This window comes from Brassica oleracea, chromosome C5 (genome assembly GCF_000695525.1).
Source record: "Brassica oleracea var. oleracea cultivar TO1000 chromosome C5, BOL, whole genome shotgun sequence".
Lineage (NCBI taxonomy): Eukaryota > Viridiplantae > Streptophyta > Magnoliopsida > Brassicales > Brassicaceae > Brassica > Brassica oleracea.
In genome coordinates this window covers 851,208-870,266 of record NC_027752.1, presented here as the reverse complement: position 1 = coordinate 870,266, position 19,059 = coordinate 851,208, and the positions used below count along the sequence as shown (strand labels likewise).

General features: G+C 41.1%; 3 protein-coding genes across 5 annotated transcripts in view; 2 read left to right on the top strand and 1 right to left on the bottom strand.

Annotated features, from left to right (window-relative positions):
- The first annotated feature begins 49 nt into the window (after positions 1-49).
- LOC106293575 (BEACH domain-containing protein lvsA-like) lies at positions 50-14,568 on the top strand. 2 transcript variants are annotated; one of them, XM_013729255.1, is made up of 20 exons: positions 51-550; positions 819-888; positions 1,033-1,118; positions 1,353-1,488; positions 1,567-1,623; positions 1,767-1,940; positions 2,079-2,270; positions 2,393-2,458; positions 2,953-3,067; positions 3,214-4,379; positions 4,490-5,189; positions 5,321-5,423; positions 5,527-6,641; positions 6,736-8,386; positions 8,552-8,720; positions 8,808-11,581; positions 11,834-12,142; positions 12,273-12,579; positions 12,675-12,821; positions 12,921-14,568. In XM_013729255.1, exons 1-20 carry the CDS (start codon positions 375-377, stop codon positions 14,133-14,135), a joined length of 10,728 nt encoding a protein of 3,575 aa, XP_013584709.1. In that variant the 5' UTR covers positions 51-374; the 3' UTR covers positions 14,136-14,568. The 2 variants fall into 2 exon arrangements, with proteins under 2 accessions (XP_013584708.1, XP_013584709.1); XM_013729254.1 differs by having other exon boundaries at positions 50-550; positions 8,552-11,581.
- A 393-nt stretch (positions 14,569-14,961) lies between these two features.
- LOC106293503 (putative clathrin assembly protein At1g03050) lies at positions 14,962-17,622 on the bottom strand. 2 transcript variants are annotated; one of them, XM_013729181.1, is made up of 3 exons: positions 16,798-17,622; positions 15,501-16,337; positions 14,962-15,418 (listed from the first exon to the last, which is right to left on the bottom strand). In XM_013729181.1, exons 1-3 carry the CDS (start codon positions 17,468-17,470, stop codon positions 15,174-15,176), a joined length of 1,755 nt encoding a protein of 584 aa, XP_013584635.1. In that variant the 5' UTR covers positions 17,471-17,622; the 3' UTR covers positions 14,962-15,173. The 2 variants fall into 2 exon arrangements, with proteins under 2 accessions (XP_013584635.1, XP_013584636.1); XM_013729182.1 differs by having other exon boundaries at positions 15,501-16,334.
- An 811-nt stretch (positions 17,623-18,433) lies between these two features.
- The window catches only part of LOC106295844 (transcription factor bHLH7), a 2,462-nt gene continuing 1,836 nt past the window's right edge, over positions 18,434-19,059 (top strand). The window contains exon 1 of the mRNA XM_013731838.1: positions 18,434-18,948. Within this exon, the coding sequence (XP_013587292.1) occupies positions 18,568-18,948 (381 nt within the window). The 5' untranslated portion in view covers positions 18,434-18,567. The remainder of the gene's footprint in view (positions 18,949-19,059) is intronic.

Sequence of the window (19,059 nt, the reverse complement as noted above, 5' to 3'; positions counted from 1 at the left end):
AAAAAAAAAAAAAAAAAAAAAAAAATAAATAACGAAAGAAAGAAAGAAAGAGAGGATCTTCTTCTTCTCTTTGGGTTGATTAATCTGTGAAAATCTAAATCACTAATCAAAATTAAAAAATTAATTTTCTTTCTCAGCTAAAGCTTTGCTCATAGGGGAAAAGGGATTTAATCGCATCATCACGATTCAAATCTTCAGATCTTTATACGAAACCCTAATTTGACACATTGTACTTAGCTCGATTTCATCTTTTCGAGAGATGAGAAGAGTTTTTCGAGTTGATCGCATTTAGGGTTGATTGATTTTGTTCCTTTTCCGATCGACGACTCGGATCTGGTTTAGTCGCCGCCGCCGTCGGATGAAAGTGGACAGCCATGAAATGGGCAACATTGCTTAAGGACTTCAAGGAGAAGGTCGGTTTAGCTCAATCCCCTGACGACTCCTCCGCCGTTGACCTATCTGCTCCGCCGTCTTCCTCCGCCTCTCCTTCCTCTGCTCACCCCGACGCGTCGTCTAATCGCATTGACTTCAGCTCGTCGTCTCCTTCGAGGTATCCTCTCTACTCTTTCTACCTCTCTGCTTGATCTGGTTGTGGTTGTGGTTCCCGATGATTGCTTTAGGTTGCTTTATAAGTGATCAACATCAACTGAGTATTCTCTTTTTTAGATTTTGTGTTTAAGATTTGTTTATTTGAGAGTGAAAGTCTGCTCTCTTTTGACATTTTTTTTTTGGATTTAAATAGTTTAATCAGTTTTATGAATTGGATTCTGTAATTTTGTTTGGTGTAAGACAATTGTTGATCCTTTTCTTGAAAGCAGAGATAACCATGAGTTGGAACTGGACTTCAAGAGATTATGGGAAGAGTTCCGTTCTTCAAGCTCTGAAAAGGTTCTTACTTTTGATTATCCTTACTCAGTTAAATCATTTTTTTCCGGATTGTCTTACCTTCAATCTTGGGATCTTGTATCTATACTGGATCTGTATACTAAAGATTAGTAAATCATGAGTGCTAATTGTTTGTATGTCATGCAGGAGAAGGAAGCCGCCTTAAACCTGACCGTGGATACCTTTTGTAGATTAGTGAAGCGGCATGCCAATGTAGATCAGTTAGTTACTATGTAAGCTCTTCCTAACTCCTTTTTACCGTTCTGGTTGGATATATGTTGAAGTGGGGTTTGTTGTTTTCAAGTGAAAATAGCATTTGCACCAAATTTATGTGGTGGGATATACGTTTTTCTAAACCTGTATGTTCTTCACCTGTCTAGCGGGTCTTCTTCTCTACCTCGTATTCTATGCTCGTAGGTCAGACTTGAAAACATCATCCATTTTTGAAAAATTTGTTTTGAGTGCAGGTTAGTAGAAACACACATATTCTGTTTTGTCATTGGGAGAGCATTTGTGACAGATATTGAGAAATTGAAGATCGGCAGCAAGGCAAGGTCATTGGATGTAGAGAAAGTATTAAGGTTCTTTTCAGATGTTACCAAGGTTTGCCATTCTGAATATTGTGCATCTTGACATGTCAACCTCTCTTCTCTGTTTCTAATCCATGATCTCCTCCTGCAGGAGGGATTTAGTCCTGGTGCGAACCTCTTAACTGCTGTTGAAGTACTTGTATCTGCGGTACCCTTTTTGACCTTTTCCAGTTTACCCACTCCATAAAAATCTTACAATGCTAAATTTCACACCATCCAGGATGTTGGATCGTTGATGGTTTTATGCCTTATATAATGTGTACCTCCTATCTTTGTATGTGTCATTTTCAGCCCATCGACAAACAATCTCTACTGGATTCTGGGATTTTCTGCTGTCTAATACTCGTTCTCAGTGCGCTTCTAGCATATGATGAACCAAGCAAAAGTAAAACAACTGCTGGTTTGGAAGAGGTATCACCAGACACAGATGCTGGATGCAGAGTTCTTCAGACTAGACGACTTGAGGTTCTGTTTCAACAGTTTTATTCCAAATTTTAATAAGACTACGAATAATTTGTTTGGCTGGATATTGACAACCAAATTTTCATACTACACATATTCTTTATAAAAAAATTTAAACATTTTGCCCTCGTATTCTTGTAGGTGGAGGGTAGTGTTGTCCATATCATGAAAGCTTTAGCAAGCAATCCTTCTGCTGCTCAGAGTTTGATTGAAGATGATTCTCTTGAGGCGCTTTTTAATATGGTTGCCAATGGCGCCGTTACAGTTTTCTCTCAGTATAGAGAAGGTCTAGTTACACTCCATAGCATACAGCTTCACAGACATGCCATGCAGGTATTTTTCGTCCATCTACGTTAGCATTGCGTCATGAACAGCTCTCTAACTTCACGGTTGAAACCTGATTGAATAACCTGATGCTTATATTTTCATTTGACATCCTCTCGTGCCTCTTCCAGATCCTTGGAATTCTTCTAATCAATGACAGAGGGAGCACATCAAGATATATACGCAAGCACCATCTGGTATGGCAATGAATTATGCTGACTGCCTGAGTGTAGTTTATCGATTCTTGTGCATATTTAGAAGCTTTCATCTTGGGTTTAGGTTACTCTTTCTTGCTAATGTTTAAACTATGTCAAGGACTTGATTTTCAGGAGATTTATGTTGATTTCAGAATAAAAGCAAATGGCAATGAATTATGCAGACTGCCTGAGTGTAGTTTATCGATTCTTGTGCATATTTAGAAGCTTTCATCTTGGGTTTAGGTTACTCTTTCTTGCTAATGTTTAAACTATGTCAAGGACTTGATTTTCAGGAGATTTATGTTGATTTCAGAATAAAAGCAAATGATATTTAGATGTTGTATGTAAATATTTTAGTATCTTCAGAAGTTTAGTATTACAAAGTGACAAGTCCAATATGGCAGTTGAAAAGGTTTTCATTCCCTTTTGTAAATTGCTTATAGTAGTAGTCTATCAAATCTACGAAGCAAATAATTTCTCGATTTCTCTTGCAGATAAAGGTTCTTTTGATGGCTGTCAAAGATTTTAATCCAAACTGTGGTGACTCAGCCTACACGATGGGCATTGTGGATTTGTTACTTGAATGCGTGGAACTATCATACAGACCTGGTAAATATAGTCTACACCTCTAAATATGTTATGACCGTATGGAAAATGCAACGCGAGAGTAGAATATCCAGTTGCTACATTGTATTTATGGACATGTAATGTGTTTGTATTACGGCTACTAATCGTTTTATATTTTGACTTTGTAGAGGCTAATGGTGTTAGACTCAGGGATGACATACGTAATGCACACGGTTACCACTTTCTTGTTCAGTTTGCCCTGGTTCTATCTTCCTTGCCCAAAAATCAGTCTTTTGTGTCCAGTCGTTCATCTGTTAATCAAGATAGTGGTTCAGATGGCTCTGAACTGTTTCCTGATGTAGAAAATACGAACGGCAGGGAAGATGCTGGTTTTTCGGCACAAGACTTTTCTCCATCACTGTCGAGATTGCTTGATGTCCTTGTCACTCTGGCTCAGACTGGTCCAGCTGAGCCATCTGTTGGTAGGGCCACACGTTCATCCCAAACGAAGCCAACTGGGCACAGCAGAAGTCGAACTTCATCTGTGGATAGTATATATGATGAAACGTGGGAGCAGGGAAGTAGTAAAGTCAAAGACCTGGAAGCTGTCCAAATGCTACAAGATATCTTCCTGAAGGCAGATAATAAGGATCTTCAGGCAGAAGTATTGAACAGAATGTTCAAGATATTCTCTAGCCACGTGGAAAACTATAGATTGTGTCAGGAATTAAGAACCGTTCCATTACTTGTCCTCAATATGGCTGGTTTTCCTCCCTCGCTGCAAGATATAATTCTCAAAATTCTTGAATATGCTGTCACGGTTGTCAGTTGTGTTCCAGAGCAAGAACTGTTGTCACTTTGTTGCTTATTGCAACAGCCAATCACATCTCAGTTGAAGCACACCATACTTTCTTTCTTTGTGAAGCTCATATCTTTTGATCAACAATATAAGAAAGTCCTACGTGAAGTTGGTGTTTTGGAAGTCTTGCAAGATGATTTGAAGCAACACAAGCTTCTTATGGGTCCAGATCAGTATAGTGGAGTCTCTGATCATTCTGATCTGAAGCCTAGCTCTGGTAGCTTCAAAAAGCACTTAGATACTAAAGATGCCATCATTTCATCACCAAAGTTGATGGAATCTGGATCAGGAAAGTTACCTGTCTTTGAAGTTGACGACACTATTACCGTTGGTTGGGATTGTTTGATCTCTTTGTTGAAGAAAGCTGAGGCTAATCAGGCATCTTTTCGTGCGGCCAATGGTGTGACGATTATTCTTCCTTTCTTGATATCAGATGCCCATCGAACTGGCGTCCTGAGGGTCTTATCATGTCTAATTACGGAAGACACTAAACAGGTACGTAGAACCAGCATCTTGATGTAATAGATTACACCGATGCCGGTATTGTATATATTCTGCGTAATTGGCAAAAATCCTGACTACTCTTTTATTGACTCTCTAACCAGGTCCATCATGAAGAATTAGGTGCTGTTGTTGATTTGTTGAAGAGTGGAATGGTCACTGGTATTTCTGGCCATCAATACAAGCTTCATGATGATGCCAAATGTGATACAATGGGTGCTCTATGGCGTATCGTTGGTGTCAATGGATCTGCCCAAAGAGTCTTTGGCGAAGCGACTGGTTTCTCTCTTTTATTGACGACTCTTCACACTTTTCAAGGGGACAAAGATCACATGGATGAGTCTGATTTGATGGTTTACATCAAATTGTTTAAATATCTATTTCGCCTTATGACAGCTGCCGTCTGTGAGAATGCTGTTAATAGGATGAAACTGCACGCCGTTATAACGTCTCAGACATTTTATGAGCTCTTGGTGGAGTCTGGATTGCTGTGTGTTGAGTTGGAAACACAGGTTATACAGCTGTTGTTGGAACTTGCACTTGAAGTGGTGCTTCCACCATTTTTGGCATCAGAATCTGCGGCCTCTGCTGCTATTACAGAAAGTGAAAAGACTACTTTTGTTGTCACAACCCCATCAAGCCAGTTCAATCCTGTCAAGGAGAGAATTTACAATGCAGGTGCAGTCAGAGTTCTGATACGTTCATTGTTGCTCTTTAGTCCAAAAACGCAGCTAGAATTTTTGAACCTTCTAGAAAGTCTTGCTCGTGCCAGTCCTTTCAATCAGGAAAACCTCACATCAATTGGTAAGAACCATGCCATTGTATTCTTCGATAAATTTCCAGAACCCTATTGCTTTTGGTTTTTCCTCTTACTCTCTCTCCCTCTCTCTCCCTCTCTCACCTCTTTATATCTTTTCATAAATTGAAATGAACAGGCTGTGTCGAACTTCTGTTGGAGATAATTTACCCCTTTCTTCCGGGTTCATCTCCATTTCTTTCTTATGCTTTGAAGATTGTGGAAATTCTTGGAGCATACAGGTACGACTTGCTGTATATTTAGTATATATTCAGAATGCATTTCTAAGGTTGCCACATTTCTTCTCTTTGTCTGTTATCTTAATATGTAGTTTTCTTTGTGTAGATTGTCCCCGTCTGAGCTCCGAATACTGTTTAGATATGTTTTGCAAATGAGGATTATGAAGTCAGATCATGCAATAGTTGAGATGATGGAAAAGCTAATTCTCATGGAAGACACAGAGTTGGACCATCTATCCCTGGCTCCTTTTGTAGAGATGGACATGAGCAAAACTGGGCATGCTTCTGTTCAGGTGTCTCTGGGAGAAAGATCTTGGCCTCCTGCTGCTGGTTATTCATTTGTTTGTTGGTTCCAGTTTCGTAATTTCTTAACAACCCAAGGAAAAGAACCAGAAGCCTCCAAAGTTGGCTCCTCATCAAGGACCCGCATCTCGAGTGCGCAGCAACAGGAGCAGAACATTTTTCGGTTATTTTCTGTTGGTGCTGTGAGCAATGAAAGTCCATTCTATGCAGAACTGTACTTTCAGGAGGATGGTATTCTGACCCTTGCCACTAGCAGTTCAAATTCTTTGTCGTTTTCTGGGTTGGAGATTGAAGAGGGCAGGTGGCATCATCTTGCTGTTGTTCATAGTAAACCGAATGCTCTTGCTGGACTCTTCCAAGCTAGTGTTGCAAATGTCTATCTTGATGGGAAACTACGGCACACGGGTAAACTGGGGTACTCTCCTTCGCCTGTTGGAAAATCTTTGCAAGTAATAGTTGGAACTCCATCCACTTGTGCCAGAGTTAGTGATCTGACATGGAAAACACGCTCATGTTATCTTTTTGAGGAGGTGCTCACATCAGGTTGCATTGGTTTCATGTACATTCTTGGTAGAGGGTACAAAGGTCTTTTCCAGGATGCGGATCTCTTACGCTTTGTGCCAAATCAGGCTTGTGGTGGGGGGAGCATGGCTATCCTGGACTCTTTAGACAGTGATATGACTTCATCGTCGAATGGGCAAAAGTTTGATGGAAGCAATAGACAAGCAGACTCCAAGGCAGACGGTAGTGGAATTGTCTGGGATCTTGAGAGGTTAGGAAATCTTTCCTTTCAGTTACCTGGCAAGAAACTTATATTTGCATTTGATGGGACATGCTCGGAGTTCATCCGGGCGTCTGGAAGTTTTTCCCTCCTCAATCTGGTTGACCCCTTGTCCGCTGCTGCTTCTCCAATTGGAGGTAGATTGTGGACTTAAATACTCAGTTCCTTTTATGTATTTGCATCTGATCTAGTTTCATTGTTTGACTGATTCTGCTTTTTCAAATTGTTTAGGAATACCACGTTTTGGGCGTCTGGTGGGAAATGTATGTATCTGCAGACAAAGTGTGATTGGCGATACTATCCGCCCCGTTGGAGGAATGACTGTTGTACTCGCTCTTGTTGAGGCTGCCGAATCTAGAGATATGCTACACATGGCTCTTTCATTGCTTGCCTGTGCGCTTCGTCAAAACCCTCAGAATGTGAAAGATATGCAAACTATCAGGGGATATCATTTACTAGCTCTATTTTTGCGTCCCAAAATGACTCTATTTGATATGCAGTCTTTGGAGATATTTTTCCAAATTGCTGCATGCGAAGCTTTGTTTTCAGAGCCAAAGAAATTGGAGAGTGTACAGAGTAATATTAGTGTGACACCTACGGAGACTATATTCGAAAACAGCTATGAGGATCTTGGTCTTTCGAGGTTCCGCTACGAAAGTTCCTCAGTTGGGTCTCACGGGGATATGGATGACTTTTCTGTTCCCAAGGATTCTTTTAGTCATCTTTCTGAGTTAGAAACTGACATGCCTGTTGAAACGTCAAACTGCATTGTCTTATCTAACGTGGATATGATTGAGCATGTCCTCTTGGACTGGACCCTTTGGGTAACATCCCCTGTTTCCATCCAGATTGCTTTACTTGGGTTCCTAGAAAATCTGGTATCAATGCATTGGTACAGGAATCACAATCTTACAATTCTGCGGAGAATCAATCTGGTGGAACATTTGTTAGTTACACTTCAGAGAGGGGATGTTGAAGTTCCGGTGCTAGAAAAGTTAGTTGTTCTGCTTGGATGCATCTTAGAAGATGGATTCCTGACTTCTGAGCTTGAAAATGTGGTTAGGTTCGTGATTATGACATTTAATCCACCGGAAGTGAAGTCACGAAGCTCATTATCGCGCGAGTCAATGGGAAAGCATGTAATTGTGAGAAACATGCTTTTGGAAATGCTCATTGATATCCAGGTGACCATTAAAGCAGAGGAACTTCTGGAGCTGTGGCATAAGATAGTCTCGTCAAAACTAATAACATACTTCCTTGACGAAGCTGTGCATCCTACTAGTATGAGGTGGATCATGACTCTTCTTGGTGTTTGTCTTGCTTCTTCTCCGAACTTCTCCCTTAAATTTCGGACTAGTGGAGGTTATCAGGGGTTGATGCGGGTACTTCAGAACTTTTATGATTCCCCGGACATATATTACATACTGTTCTGCTTGATCTTTGGGAAACCTGTTTATCCAAGACTACCGGAGGTTCGGATGTTAGACTTTCATGCACTAGTTCCGAATGATGGAAGCCATGTCGAGTTAAAGTTCATAGATCTGTTGGATTCGGTGGTGGGAATGGCTAGATCTACTTATGACAGGTTGATCATGCAGTCAATGCTCGCCCACCAGTCTGGAAATCTTTCGCAGATCAGTGCTAGTCTTGTGGCAGAGCTTGTAGAGGGGGCAGAAATGACTGGGGAGCTTCAAGGGGAAGCGTTGATGCACAAAACGTATGCAGCACGTTTGATGGGTGGCGAAGCTTCAGCTCCTGCCGCTGCGACGTCTGTTCTCCGTTTCATGGTTGACCTTGCAAAGATGTGCCCTCAATTCTCTGCTGCTTGCAGGCGTGCAGACTTTGTTGAAAACTGTGCTGACCTTTACTTTTCCTGTGTCAGGTTGGCATCACCAGACCTGCTGATATAGTTTTTTCACCACCGACAAAATATTGATGATTTTCGTTAGCTTTTTGAAAATAAATTATTTTCCTGTATCTACTTAATAGTCGTTAAATAAACTAAATTATTTGCATAATTTGCGCCTAAAGACTATTTGTCCTGTAGGGCTGCTTATGCTGTGAAGATGGCGAAACAGCTCTCCGTGAAGGCAGAAGAGAAGCATATAAATGACGGTGATGATAACGGCTCACAGGGAACATTCTCTAGCTTGCCTCATGACCATGATCGGTCCACCAAGACCTCCATCAGTGCTGGAAGCTTCCCTCAAGCGCAGGTCAGTCTTAGTTCTGAAGAAATGCCTTTACCTGCAAATATTGTGGTTAATGATAAGATGGTGAACATTCTTACACCACCACCGCAGGACTCAAGTATATCATTTCAAGGTGTGGAAGATACTAAGAAACAAGATGATAATCATGTCGGCCCTGTATCAGCTTCAAGTGAAAGGGATTTTCCAGATCTTAAAGGGAATGCAAATCAAGTGCAGGCAACAGATTCTCAGAGTTCTGCATCTTTCCATATGATCGAGTCTCCCCTTCTATCTGAAAAATCAGGCCTCAAAGTCTCATTCATTACATCACCATCTCCGGTTGTTGCACTTGCATCCTGGCTAGGCTCTAACTATAATGAATCTAAAAGTTCGACAATGGGTTCTCCTTCTCTTGAATCCTATGTCTCTGGCACTGAGGTTGATGCGTCTTCAGAACGAAAGTCAGGCTCCCAAGGATCTTCTGCTGTCCATGCCTTCTTCACAGTTACCCCAAAACTTCTCCTTGAAACAGATGAAACTGGCTATGGTGGCGGGCCTTGTTCTGCCGGAGCGAGTGCCGTGTTAGATTTTATGGCAGAGGTACTTGCCGACCTAATGACTGAACAGATAAAAGCTGTACCGGTTCTGGAAAGCATATTGGAAATGGTTCCTTTCTATGTTGATCCTGAAAGTGTGCTGGTCTTTCAAGGCTTGTGCCTTAGCAGAGTCATGAACTATCTTGAAAGGCGTCTCTTGCGTGATGATGAAGAAGACGAGAAGAAATTGGACAAGAGTAAATGGTCTGCGAACTTGGATACATTTTGCTGGATGATAGTGGACCGTGTTTACATGGGTGCTTTTCCTCACCCCTCTGGTGTTCTCAGGGCTCTTGAGTTCCTGTTGTCGATGCTGCAATTAGCTAACAAAGATGGTAGGGTTGAAGAAGTCACTCCTTCCGGGAAAGGTTTCTTATCCCTTGGACGAGCAACAAGGCAGCTTGATGCTTATGTACACTCAATCCTGAAAAACACAAATAGAATGGTACTATATTGTTTCCTCCCATCATTCTTGATAACTATTGGAGAGGAGGACCTACTATCACAACTGGGTTTACTTGTTGAATCTAAGAAGAGGCCATCTCCGAATCCAGCTGTTGATGAATCTGGGATTGACATCTCAACATTTCTGCAGTTGTTGGTCGCAAACAGGAGAATCATATTCTGCCCAAGCAATCTTGATACTGATTTGAGTTGCTGTCTGTGTGTGAATTTAATCTCCCTATTCCTTGACCAGAGAAAAAGTGTGCAAAACATGTCACTTGATATTGTCAAATATTTACTGGTACACCGAAGATCTGCCCTCGAGGATTTGCTCGTCACTAAACCAAACCAAGGACAAAAAGTTGATGTTTTACATGGCGGTTTTGATAAGTTGTTGACTGGGAATCTACCAGAATTCTTCAAGTGGCTTGAAAGCTCGGATAAGATAATTAACAAAGTTCTGGAGCAGTGTGCTGCAGTGATGTGGGTACAGTACATAGCTGGCTCAGCGAAATTTCCTGGTGTCAGGATAAAAGGCATGGAAGGTCGCCGGAAGAAAGAGATGGGGAGGAAATCGCGAGATATGTCGAAGCTGGACGTTAAACACTGGGATCAGTTGAATGAGCGGAGATATGCGCTAGAAGTACTGCGTGATGCCATGTCTACTGAGCTTAGAGTCGTTCGGCAAAACAAATATGGTTGGATACTTCATGCTGAGAGTGAGTGGCAAACTCATCTCCAGCAGCTTGTGCATGAGCGTGGAATATTCCCAATGCGTAAATCCAAAAGGTCTGAAGATCCCGAATGGCAGCTCTGTCCGATTGAAGGTCCGTACAGAATGCGCAAAAAGCTTGAACGATGTAAGCTAAAAATTGATAGCATCCAGAATGTTCTTGATGGAAAGTTAGAACTTGGGGAAATTGAGCTTCCCAAAGTGAAAAATGAAGATGGGCCAGTTATTTCAGACACAGATTCCGAACCAGCTTTCCTGCTCAGTGAACTTTATGATGAGGCGTTTGTGAAAGAGTCAGATGATTTTAAAGATGTCGCTTCTGCCAGAAATGGATGGAATGATGATAGAGCTAGTAGTACAAACGAAGCAAGTCTTCATTCTGCTCTTGACTTTGGTGGCAAATCTAGTACAGCATCTGTGCCAATAACAGACAACACACTTGCAAAATCTGAGGCTGGCTCTCCGAGACATTCATCTTCTGCTAAAATGGATGAAACTAAAGGCGAGGAGGAAAAATCAGAGAATGAACTGAATGATGATGGTGAGTATCTGATCAGGCCTTATCTGGAGCATCTTGAAAAGATTAGGTTCAGATACAACTGTGAGAGAGTTGTTGATCTCGACAAGCATGATGGAATCTTCTTAATAGGGGAGTTCTGTCTGTATGTGATAGAAAACTTTTATATTGACGATGATGGGTGTATTTGTGAGAAGGAATGCGAAGATGAGTTATCTGTTATTGATCAAGCGTTGGGTGTGAAAAAAGATGCCTCCGGCAGCCTGGATTTCCAGTCCAAGTCTAGCACATCTTGGACGACAGCAGTGAAAACGGGAGCTCTAGGGGGAAGAGCAGTAGGCGGAAGAGCATGGGCATTTGGTGGGGGTGCTTGGGGAAAAGAAAAAATGGGCACGACTGGTAACTTGCCGCATCCTTGGCGTATGTGGAAGCTTAATAATGTTCATGAAATATTAAAACGTGATTACCAGCTGCGTCCGGTTGCCATTGAGATCTTTAGCATGGATGGATGTAATGATCTCCTCGTGTTCCACAAGAAAGAGAGGGAAGAAGTTTTCAAAAATCTGGTTGCCATGAACCTTTCAAGGAACAGCATGTACGGTATTATCGTTCTTTTCATCTCGTTTCTGTTAGTTCCTCGCACTGGGTTGAGCATACTGCATTTTTTTCTTTTAAATATTTTATTTATAGCTGTTCAATGTTCACTAGGTAAATGAATAAGTCTTATCAGTCAACGACAATGAGTTGCATGGGATGGGTGTTCTTTTTTAAGCTTACTTTCTCAAAGACTAGATTCTGTCTTCATTGATCTGCAAAACTGTTATTTATTCTGTTATTTTTTTCCCAGGCTCGACACAACTATTTCAGGATCAGCAAAACAGGAAAGTAACGAGGGAAGCCGCCTTTTCAGATTAATGGCAAAGTCATTCTCGAAAAGATGGCAAAATGGGGAAATCAGCAATTTCCATTACCTAATGCATCTCAATACCCTAGCAGGACGTGGATACAGTGATCTCACGCAGTATCCGGTATTTCCATGGGTTCTCGCAGATTATGATAGCGAGAGTCTTGATTTGTCAGATCCAAAAACTTTCCGCAAACTTCACAAGCCAATGGGTTGCCAGACACCTGAAGGAGAAGAAGAATTTAGGAAACGGTTTGTGCTGTGCATCTTAAACTTTTTTATAGTGCACCTTCCCCTTGTGTTCTTTGTCATACATCTTAATTTTTCTTGTTAAGTAGTTATGGTTTCATGCGGCATAATTCTTTACTTTCTCTGTTTTCAGATATGAGAGCTGGGATGATCCTGAGATTCCAAAATTTCATTACGGTTCTCACTATTCAAGTGCTGGAATTGTTCTGTTTTACCTTCTTCGCCTCCCACCGTTCAGTGCTGAAAATCAGAAGCTGCAGGGCGGTCAGTTTGATCATGCTGATAGACTCTTCAATAGTATAAAAGATACTTGGCTAAGTGCAGCTGGAAAGGGAAATACTTCAGACGTAAAAGAACTCATTCCTGAATTCTTCTACATGCCAGAGTTTTTGGAAAATAGATTTGGTCTTGATTTGGGTGAAAAACAGTCGGGAGAGAAGGTTTGTGCCGGTTCCAGTTCTTTCAATGGTGCTTGAATGTACCATTTTCCTTTCATGTAGTGTTGATATATATTATTTCTTCTGCGTAATTTTAGGTTGGTGATGTCTTTTTACCTCCGTGGGCGAGAGGTAGTGTACGTGAGTTCATCCTCAAGCACAGAGAAGCGTTGGAGTCAGATTATGTCTCAGAAAATCTGCATCACTGGATAGATCTCATCTTTGGGTACAAACAGAGAGGAAAGGTACATTTTTCATTTTGCTTCTAGCCAAGTAAAATGCAGAAACTAAAAGTATTGCCATGTTATTTACTTTTCCTTTATTGGAATGTTGTTTATTCTCAGGCTGCAGAAGAAGCTGTAAATGTCTTCTATCATTACACGTACGAGGGAAATGTTGATATTGATGCAGTTAGCGACCCCGCATTGAAAGCTTCCATACTAGCGCAGATTAATCATTTTGGGCAAACTCCGAAGCAGCTATTCCAGAAAGCTCATGTCAAAAGAAGAACAGACCGAAAAATTCCTCTCCACCCTCTGAAACATTCGATGCATCTAATTCCTCACGAGACACGTAAATGTTCATCTTCTATAAGCCAAATCACTACTTTCCACGACAAGGTGTTCGTTGCCGGGGCTAACTGCTTCCTGAAACCCAGAGGCTATACCAAATACATAACATGGGGTTTCCCAGACAGGAGTTTGAGGTTTATGAGTTATGATCAGGACAAACTGCTGTCAACTCATGAAAATCTCCATGAAAGCAACCAGATCCAATGTGCTGGTTTTAGTCACGATGGACGCATTGTGGTCACTGGAGCAGAAGATGGTCTAGTGTGCGTGTGGAGAGTAAGCAAGGATGGCCCGCGTGGTTCACGACGTTTACGGTTAGAGAAAGCCCTATGTGCTCACACAGCTACAGTCACATGTCTGCGTGTAAGTCAACCGTACATGATGATTGCAAGTGGGTCAGATGATTGCACAGTTATAATATGGGATCTCAGTTCGATGAGTTTTGTGAGGCAGCTTCCTGACTTCCCAGTTCCCATTTCAGCAATCTACATAAATGACCTTACAGGGGAAATTGTAACTGCGGCTGGAACTGTCCTTGCGGTTTGGAGCATCAATGGCGACTGCCTTGCTGTGGCTAACACATCGCAGTTACCATCTGATTCAGTATTATCTGTAACAGGTTCCACGTCTTCTGACTGGCTTGAAACAGCATGGTATGTAACTGGTCATCAGAGTGGAGCAATTAAAATATGGCGGATGATACATTGCACTGATCCGTTGAGTGCCGAGAGCAAAACAAGTAGTAGCAACAGAAACGGAGGGCTGAATTTGGGTGATCAAGTGCCAGAGTACAAGTTGATTCTGCATAAGGTGCTGAAGTTCCATAAACAACCGGTCACCGCTCTCTATCTCCCGGGCGACCTGAAGCAGTTACTGAGCGGCGATTCAGCTGGACAATTGCTTTCATGGACATTGCCAGATGAGACATTAAGAGCTTCGTTGAAACAGGCTTCATTGAAACAAGCTTCACTGAAACAGGCGTCATAGGTTTAGGATGTAAAGCTGAGACCAGTCATTCCCCTTTGGTTTCTTTGGTTAGAACCGAGAGAGAGAGCTGGCGAAGGGACTTGAAGACAGGACCAAATAGTAGGAAGAAGACCAAAGTCTGAACAAAGTGCTGGCTCTGTTGCATAAATGGCTTGCAGGTTAAAGAGAAGAAGAGCAAGGTGAGCCAGTCTGGCTTCTGATTGCTGGTGAGTTTTCAGAATTAGGAAGGAGATGGAAGATGAGGTTTGGTTTGAGAATTTGTGTAAATAGATTTCTTCTTGAAAAATCATTGCAAATAGCAGAAGGCTGGGCATATTTGTATTCACAGCCCCATGTGTATTTTGTCAGATGCTGTTCTTGTATTGTTTTAATAGTTTGTGACCTTTTGTATTCTTCATCGTTTGCCTCAATGTCAATGGTATTGTTTTCTGTTCTTGGTTTTAAAGAAAGAGTGAGAGAGATGGGTAAGTAAAATCATTCTGATAAAGAAGAGATGGTTTCAAGCTTTCTTGGATTATTACCAAGTTTGGTTAATATGTGTGGCTCTGTCTTTAATTATATTATATTACGTAAAACTAAAATTACCTTAAAAGAGGAAGAAAAACAATTGTATAATATTACGAAGTTTTTGGTTAATATGTGCAACTGTTTGAAATTCGCAACTAAACCATTCAGAACAAGAGCTTCAAGAGATGGCTACAATGCCAGCCAATCATCCATCATCTTTGGTCGTGGATTCTTGAACTGTGTTTGTGCTTCCTTCTTGGCCACATTTGAGTTATCTGGATTACATACATGCTCAGGATGATGCCGAGAGATACGAGGAGTTGTTGATGCCTTCAAGTCATATTAAATACAGTATTTAAGTTTATCTTGTAAAGTTACATCAGAGATTACAATTACAGAAGCAAACCTCTTATATGCCCCCCTCCCCAATGAATCTGACCCAAGAACAGAAGAAATGTTTGAATTTGCAAAAAGAATAAACCCCAAAAAAAAAAGCTGACACAACTAAAGAACTCCTTCCATGATGCAGAATCAATATTGAGGTGTGTAGGAGTAACTAGGTTTGTTTTGGTTTTGCCTTAAATTCATGTGTCCTTGTCTTCCTTCTCTTGAGTATTGATCCCACATCATCTGCTCTTCCATCAACATTCTCTGTTTCTTCTCCATATCATTCATCTGCACATACGCTGGCGGCGCAACCTCCAAGGACGCTGCAAATGGATCCATTGGTACAGTGCCATTAGCCGTTGCTGGTGCTGGAAGTGCCAGCATGGTTGCTATAATTGTTACAACATTCATGTCAAAAATTAGTATAATATGCAAACAAAGACATATCAAAGTAAATGTTTCTTTTAAAACCTGCTGGTCTTCCTGCAGAACCAAATGCCATACTGCTTGCACTTCCGCTAGCTCCATAAGCCGTGGAGGTTTGCACAGCAGCGTTCACAGTGCCATGCTGATACATTCCGTTGAGAAGCAACATATCAAAGCCTCCTCCGAGTTCCGTCTTTTGTCCTGATAATTTTGTAGCTGTTTGCACCAAAGCTGTCTCCCAATCTGCTCCATCATCATTAAACGCTTCCCATCCAGGACCGGTCTCTGAGCCAGAACCGCTCGCGTAAGGGCCATCGAATAAAGCCAATGCTAAGCTATCTCCAGCTTCTAAAGCTTCACCACCGTTTATATCCACAAGATCCAGCAAATCACCAACTTCTTCTTGCTTCTTCTCTATTATCACTTCCTCCTCGGGTTGTTCTTCTTCCTCTTCCTCTTCTTTTGGTGGAGGTGCAGGTAAGGCCTTGATAGCATTCATATCTTCTTCCTCCTCTGCTCTCTCATCATCATCCTCTTCAACAGATTGTGATTCCTTGGTCTGGTCTAAAGTGGATTTGTCTTTTATAAACTCATCCATGAGATCAAGCTTCTTCTGTGTGATCTTCTCTATCTCTGGATACTCGGAAGACCTAGCGATCCCCATGTTCTTACACCAGGAATAGAACTGATCTAGCTCTTCAAACTGTTTTGAGACCCGACAGAAAATGTCATAGACCTTGATCGAATCAGGTATGTCTAACTCCATGAACCGTTCGATCAGAATCCCCATCATCTCAGTTACATCGTAATATATCTGGAAGCTCTCCTTCACTATAGGATACAGAGCCACAATCACAACTCTGTTGTTCCTCGCGCCACCTGCTTTTTTTTTTTTTAATTGATAACTTGTTATCCAAGAAACAATGTAGAGAGCGAGGAAACAAGAGGAAACTGCGGTTGAGAACCGAACCGAACCGAACCGAAATTTGCGGTTAGTTTGGTTTGGTCGTTACGAATTCAGTTCAATTCGGCAGGTTTGTGGAACAACTTCTGTTTTCAGTTAATTTGATTTTCCAAAAGAAAAAAAAAAGTTTCAAACCAAACTAACCAAAAATTCGAACTAAATAACCAAACTAATCGAAACTAACCGAATTTAACCAAAAAATACTGAAAATTTAACTGAAATATAACCGAAACCAAAAACTTCAAGTTAGTTTAGGTAAAAAAATTTTTTTAAAAAACTATCCAAATATCGAACCGAACCAAACTTTTTCCGATTCAATTCGGTGATATCTTGGCTGAACCGAACTACCCGAACCCCGCAGGCCTATGGATGTGATACCTGTTGGACGACAAGCCAAGAAACGGTCAAGAAGTTGCTGTAAATGCTGTACTCTGGTGAAAATCTTCTCTGTTTTCATCTCTGCGATGGGTTGTGACCTAACCACTATAGCCGTGGAGAGATCAGCTTCAGGCTTATCTTTCTCATCTTCCACCGCATCTCCTCCTCCAACGCAGTAAACTCCACGTTTCCCGTGCCTCGTTTGCATCCTAAAATCAAGCCTTTCATCTAGGTACAACGCGTAGGTCCTTACAAAAGCAGAATAGTCCCACGAGTTTGACCTAGAAACATCTCTAAAGTCAGACATGTTGAGAAGTCTTGTCCCACGTCGAGTAGCGAAGAAGATCTCCTGCTCATAAGCCTTGTCTCCTTCTGCTAAGAGACGTTGGATCAAGATCAAGGTTTTGAGAGCAACGGTCCAGCATTTGGTTTTGTTGAGGCGTCTAGAAAGCGTGTTGATGCATGCGTTGATGTAGTTGCGTGAGTAAGAAGTTAGGCTAAGAATCTCTCTTATGTATTTTTCTTCCGCGGGGTACTCTTCGTGACGAGTCGCTTTGACGATGGCTACGTCAAGCTCTGATAGAGAAGCGCTACGACCGTTGACTTTGGCTAGACCGACGCTGGTTTGGTCCTTCACGGCTCCTATGGCTCGTTTAAGTTTACTCGAACCCATTTTTTTACGATTTATTAAAATGTATATAAGAAAAAAATAATTAGAAAACGTAGAAATAAAGACAAAAAGATATGAAGAGAGAAAAGCGGAAGAGAACGAGGGTTGCTTTGTTTTTGTTTTTGTTTCCTCGTCGTCTCCTTTCTTCTCCTCTGACTTTGATATATTTTTTTTTTTGTTTCTTTATTGTCCTTCTGCTGTATTTTGTTTGTTTAGTGAATGTAGTTTCTTTGGTGCTCGTTGATATTCACCATGCAAGTCGCCGAGGTTGTAGGAGATTTTGGCCGGTGATAGATAACGCCACGTGGCTTTTTACTGGCAAAGCTGAAATTAGTTTGTATTCACCATTAATGGAAAGGAGGAGATAAATAGATAATTAAATTTCAGAATAGCAACTGCCATATTAAGAAAGAGTCCATATTTATTTTCTGTTTCCAAATGAAAAAAAAAGGATAAATTTCTAGCAGATTTTTGTGTGTTTAAATTTCTGAAGACTATATATAAAGGTCTTTCTTCCGTATGGTTTATGCTTATTAAGGCCTCCTACATCATCCACATCACGTTTCATTTTTGAATTGGATTATTATATAGCTTTACCTCAATGAGTGCAATTTTTTTTTGTAAAAAAAAAACAACAAGAGAGAGAAAAAAAGATTAAAATGCTTTATTTTCAACCACTAACGAAGACCCCAATAATTCGCAGAAATTTCCATTGCCACTATAATAATATAATAAAATTTAACATATACTATTACCAAAAATACTTTTGTATTTTCCATAAGAATCAATAAACTAAGGAAAGTTATTAAAAAGCCCACTTCAAAAAAACAAAAGCCCATTCAAAGTTTCTGGAAGGTAAGTTAAGAACAAGGGTATAACCGAAAATAATCGATAAAGCAAGGCCTTTTAAAAAAATAAAAAAAAAATGAAAAAACAGAGCATAAAGTCACTCTTTTTGTCATTGTCTCTGTCTCTTCGTCGTCATTAGCTTAAGAGCATCCATCATCATCCTCCACCTCAACTACTCCCTTCCCCCAAGAAGTAGATTAGATTCGCATAGAGTTTCTTCTTCTTCGAGAGCTCTCACCCAACACGTTCCCATGGCTAGTAACAACAACAACAACAACAACAACCTCTCCGAGCAACCTCCTTCCGACGATTTCTTCGAGCAGATCCTCGGAATCTCCAACTTCTCCGCTTCCTCCAGCTCGGGTGAGCTTTCCGGACTTCCCGGAGGTCTAAGCGGAGGCGTAGGTCCACCGCCGCCGATGATGCTTCAGCTCGGTTCCGGCGAAGAAGGGAGTCATCATAATCATATGGGAGGAGGAGGAGGTGGGCCTTTGGGGTTTCACAACGGGATGTTTCCGTTGGGGTTAAGCCTCGATCAAGGAGGGAAAGGACAAGGCTTTCTTAAACCCGATGGAAGTGGGAAGCGTTTCCAAGATGATGTTGTTGATAATCGATGTTCCTCCATGAAACCTGTAAAGTTCTTTTGTCTTTGTGTTTGTTACTTTCGAGAAAACAAAAAAAAATAGAAAATTAAAAATTAAATAAAGGTAACGTTTTGAAGATTAAAAAACTGATCTTGGTTT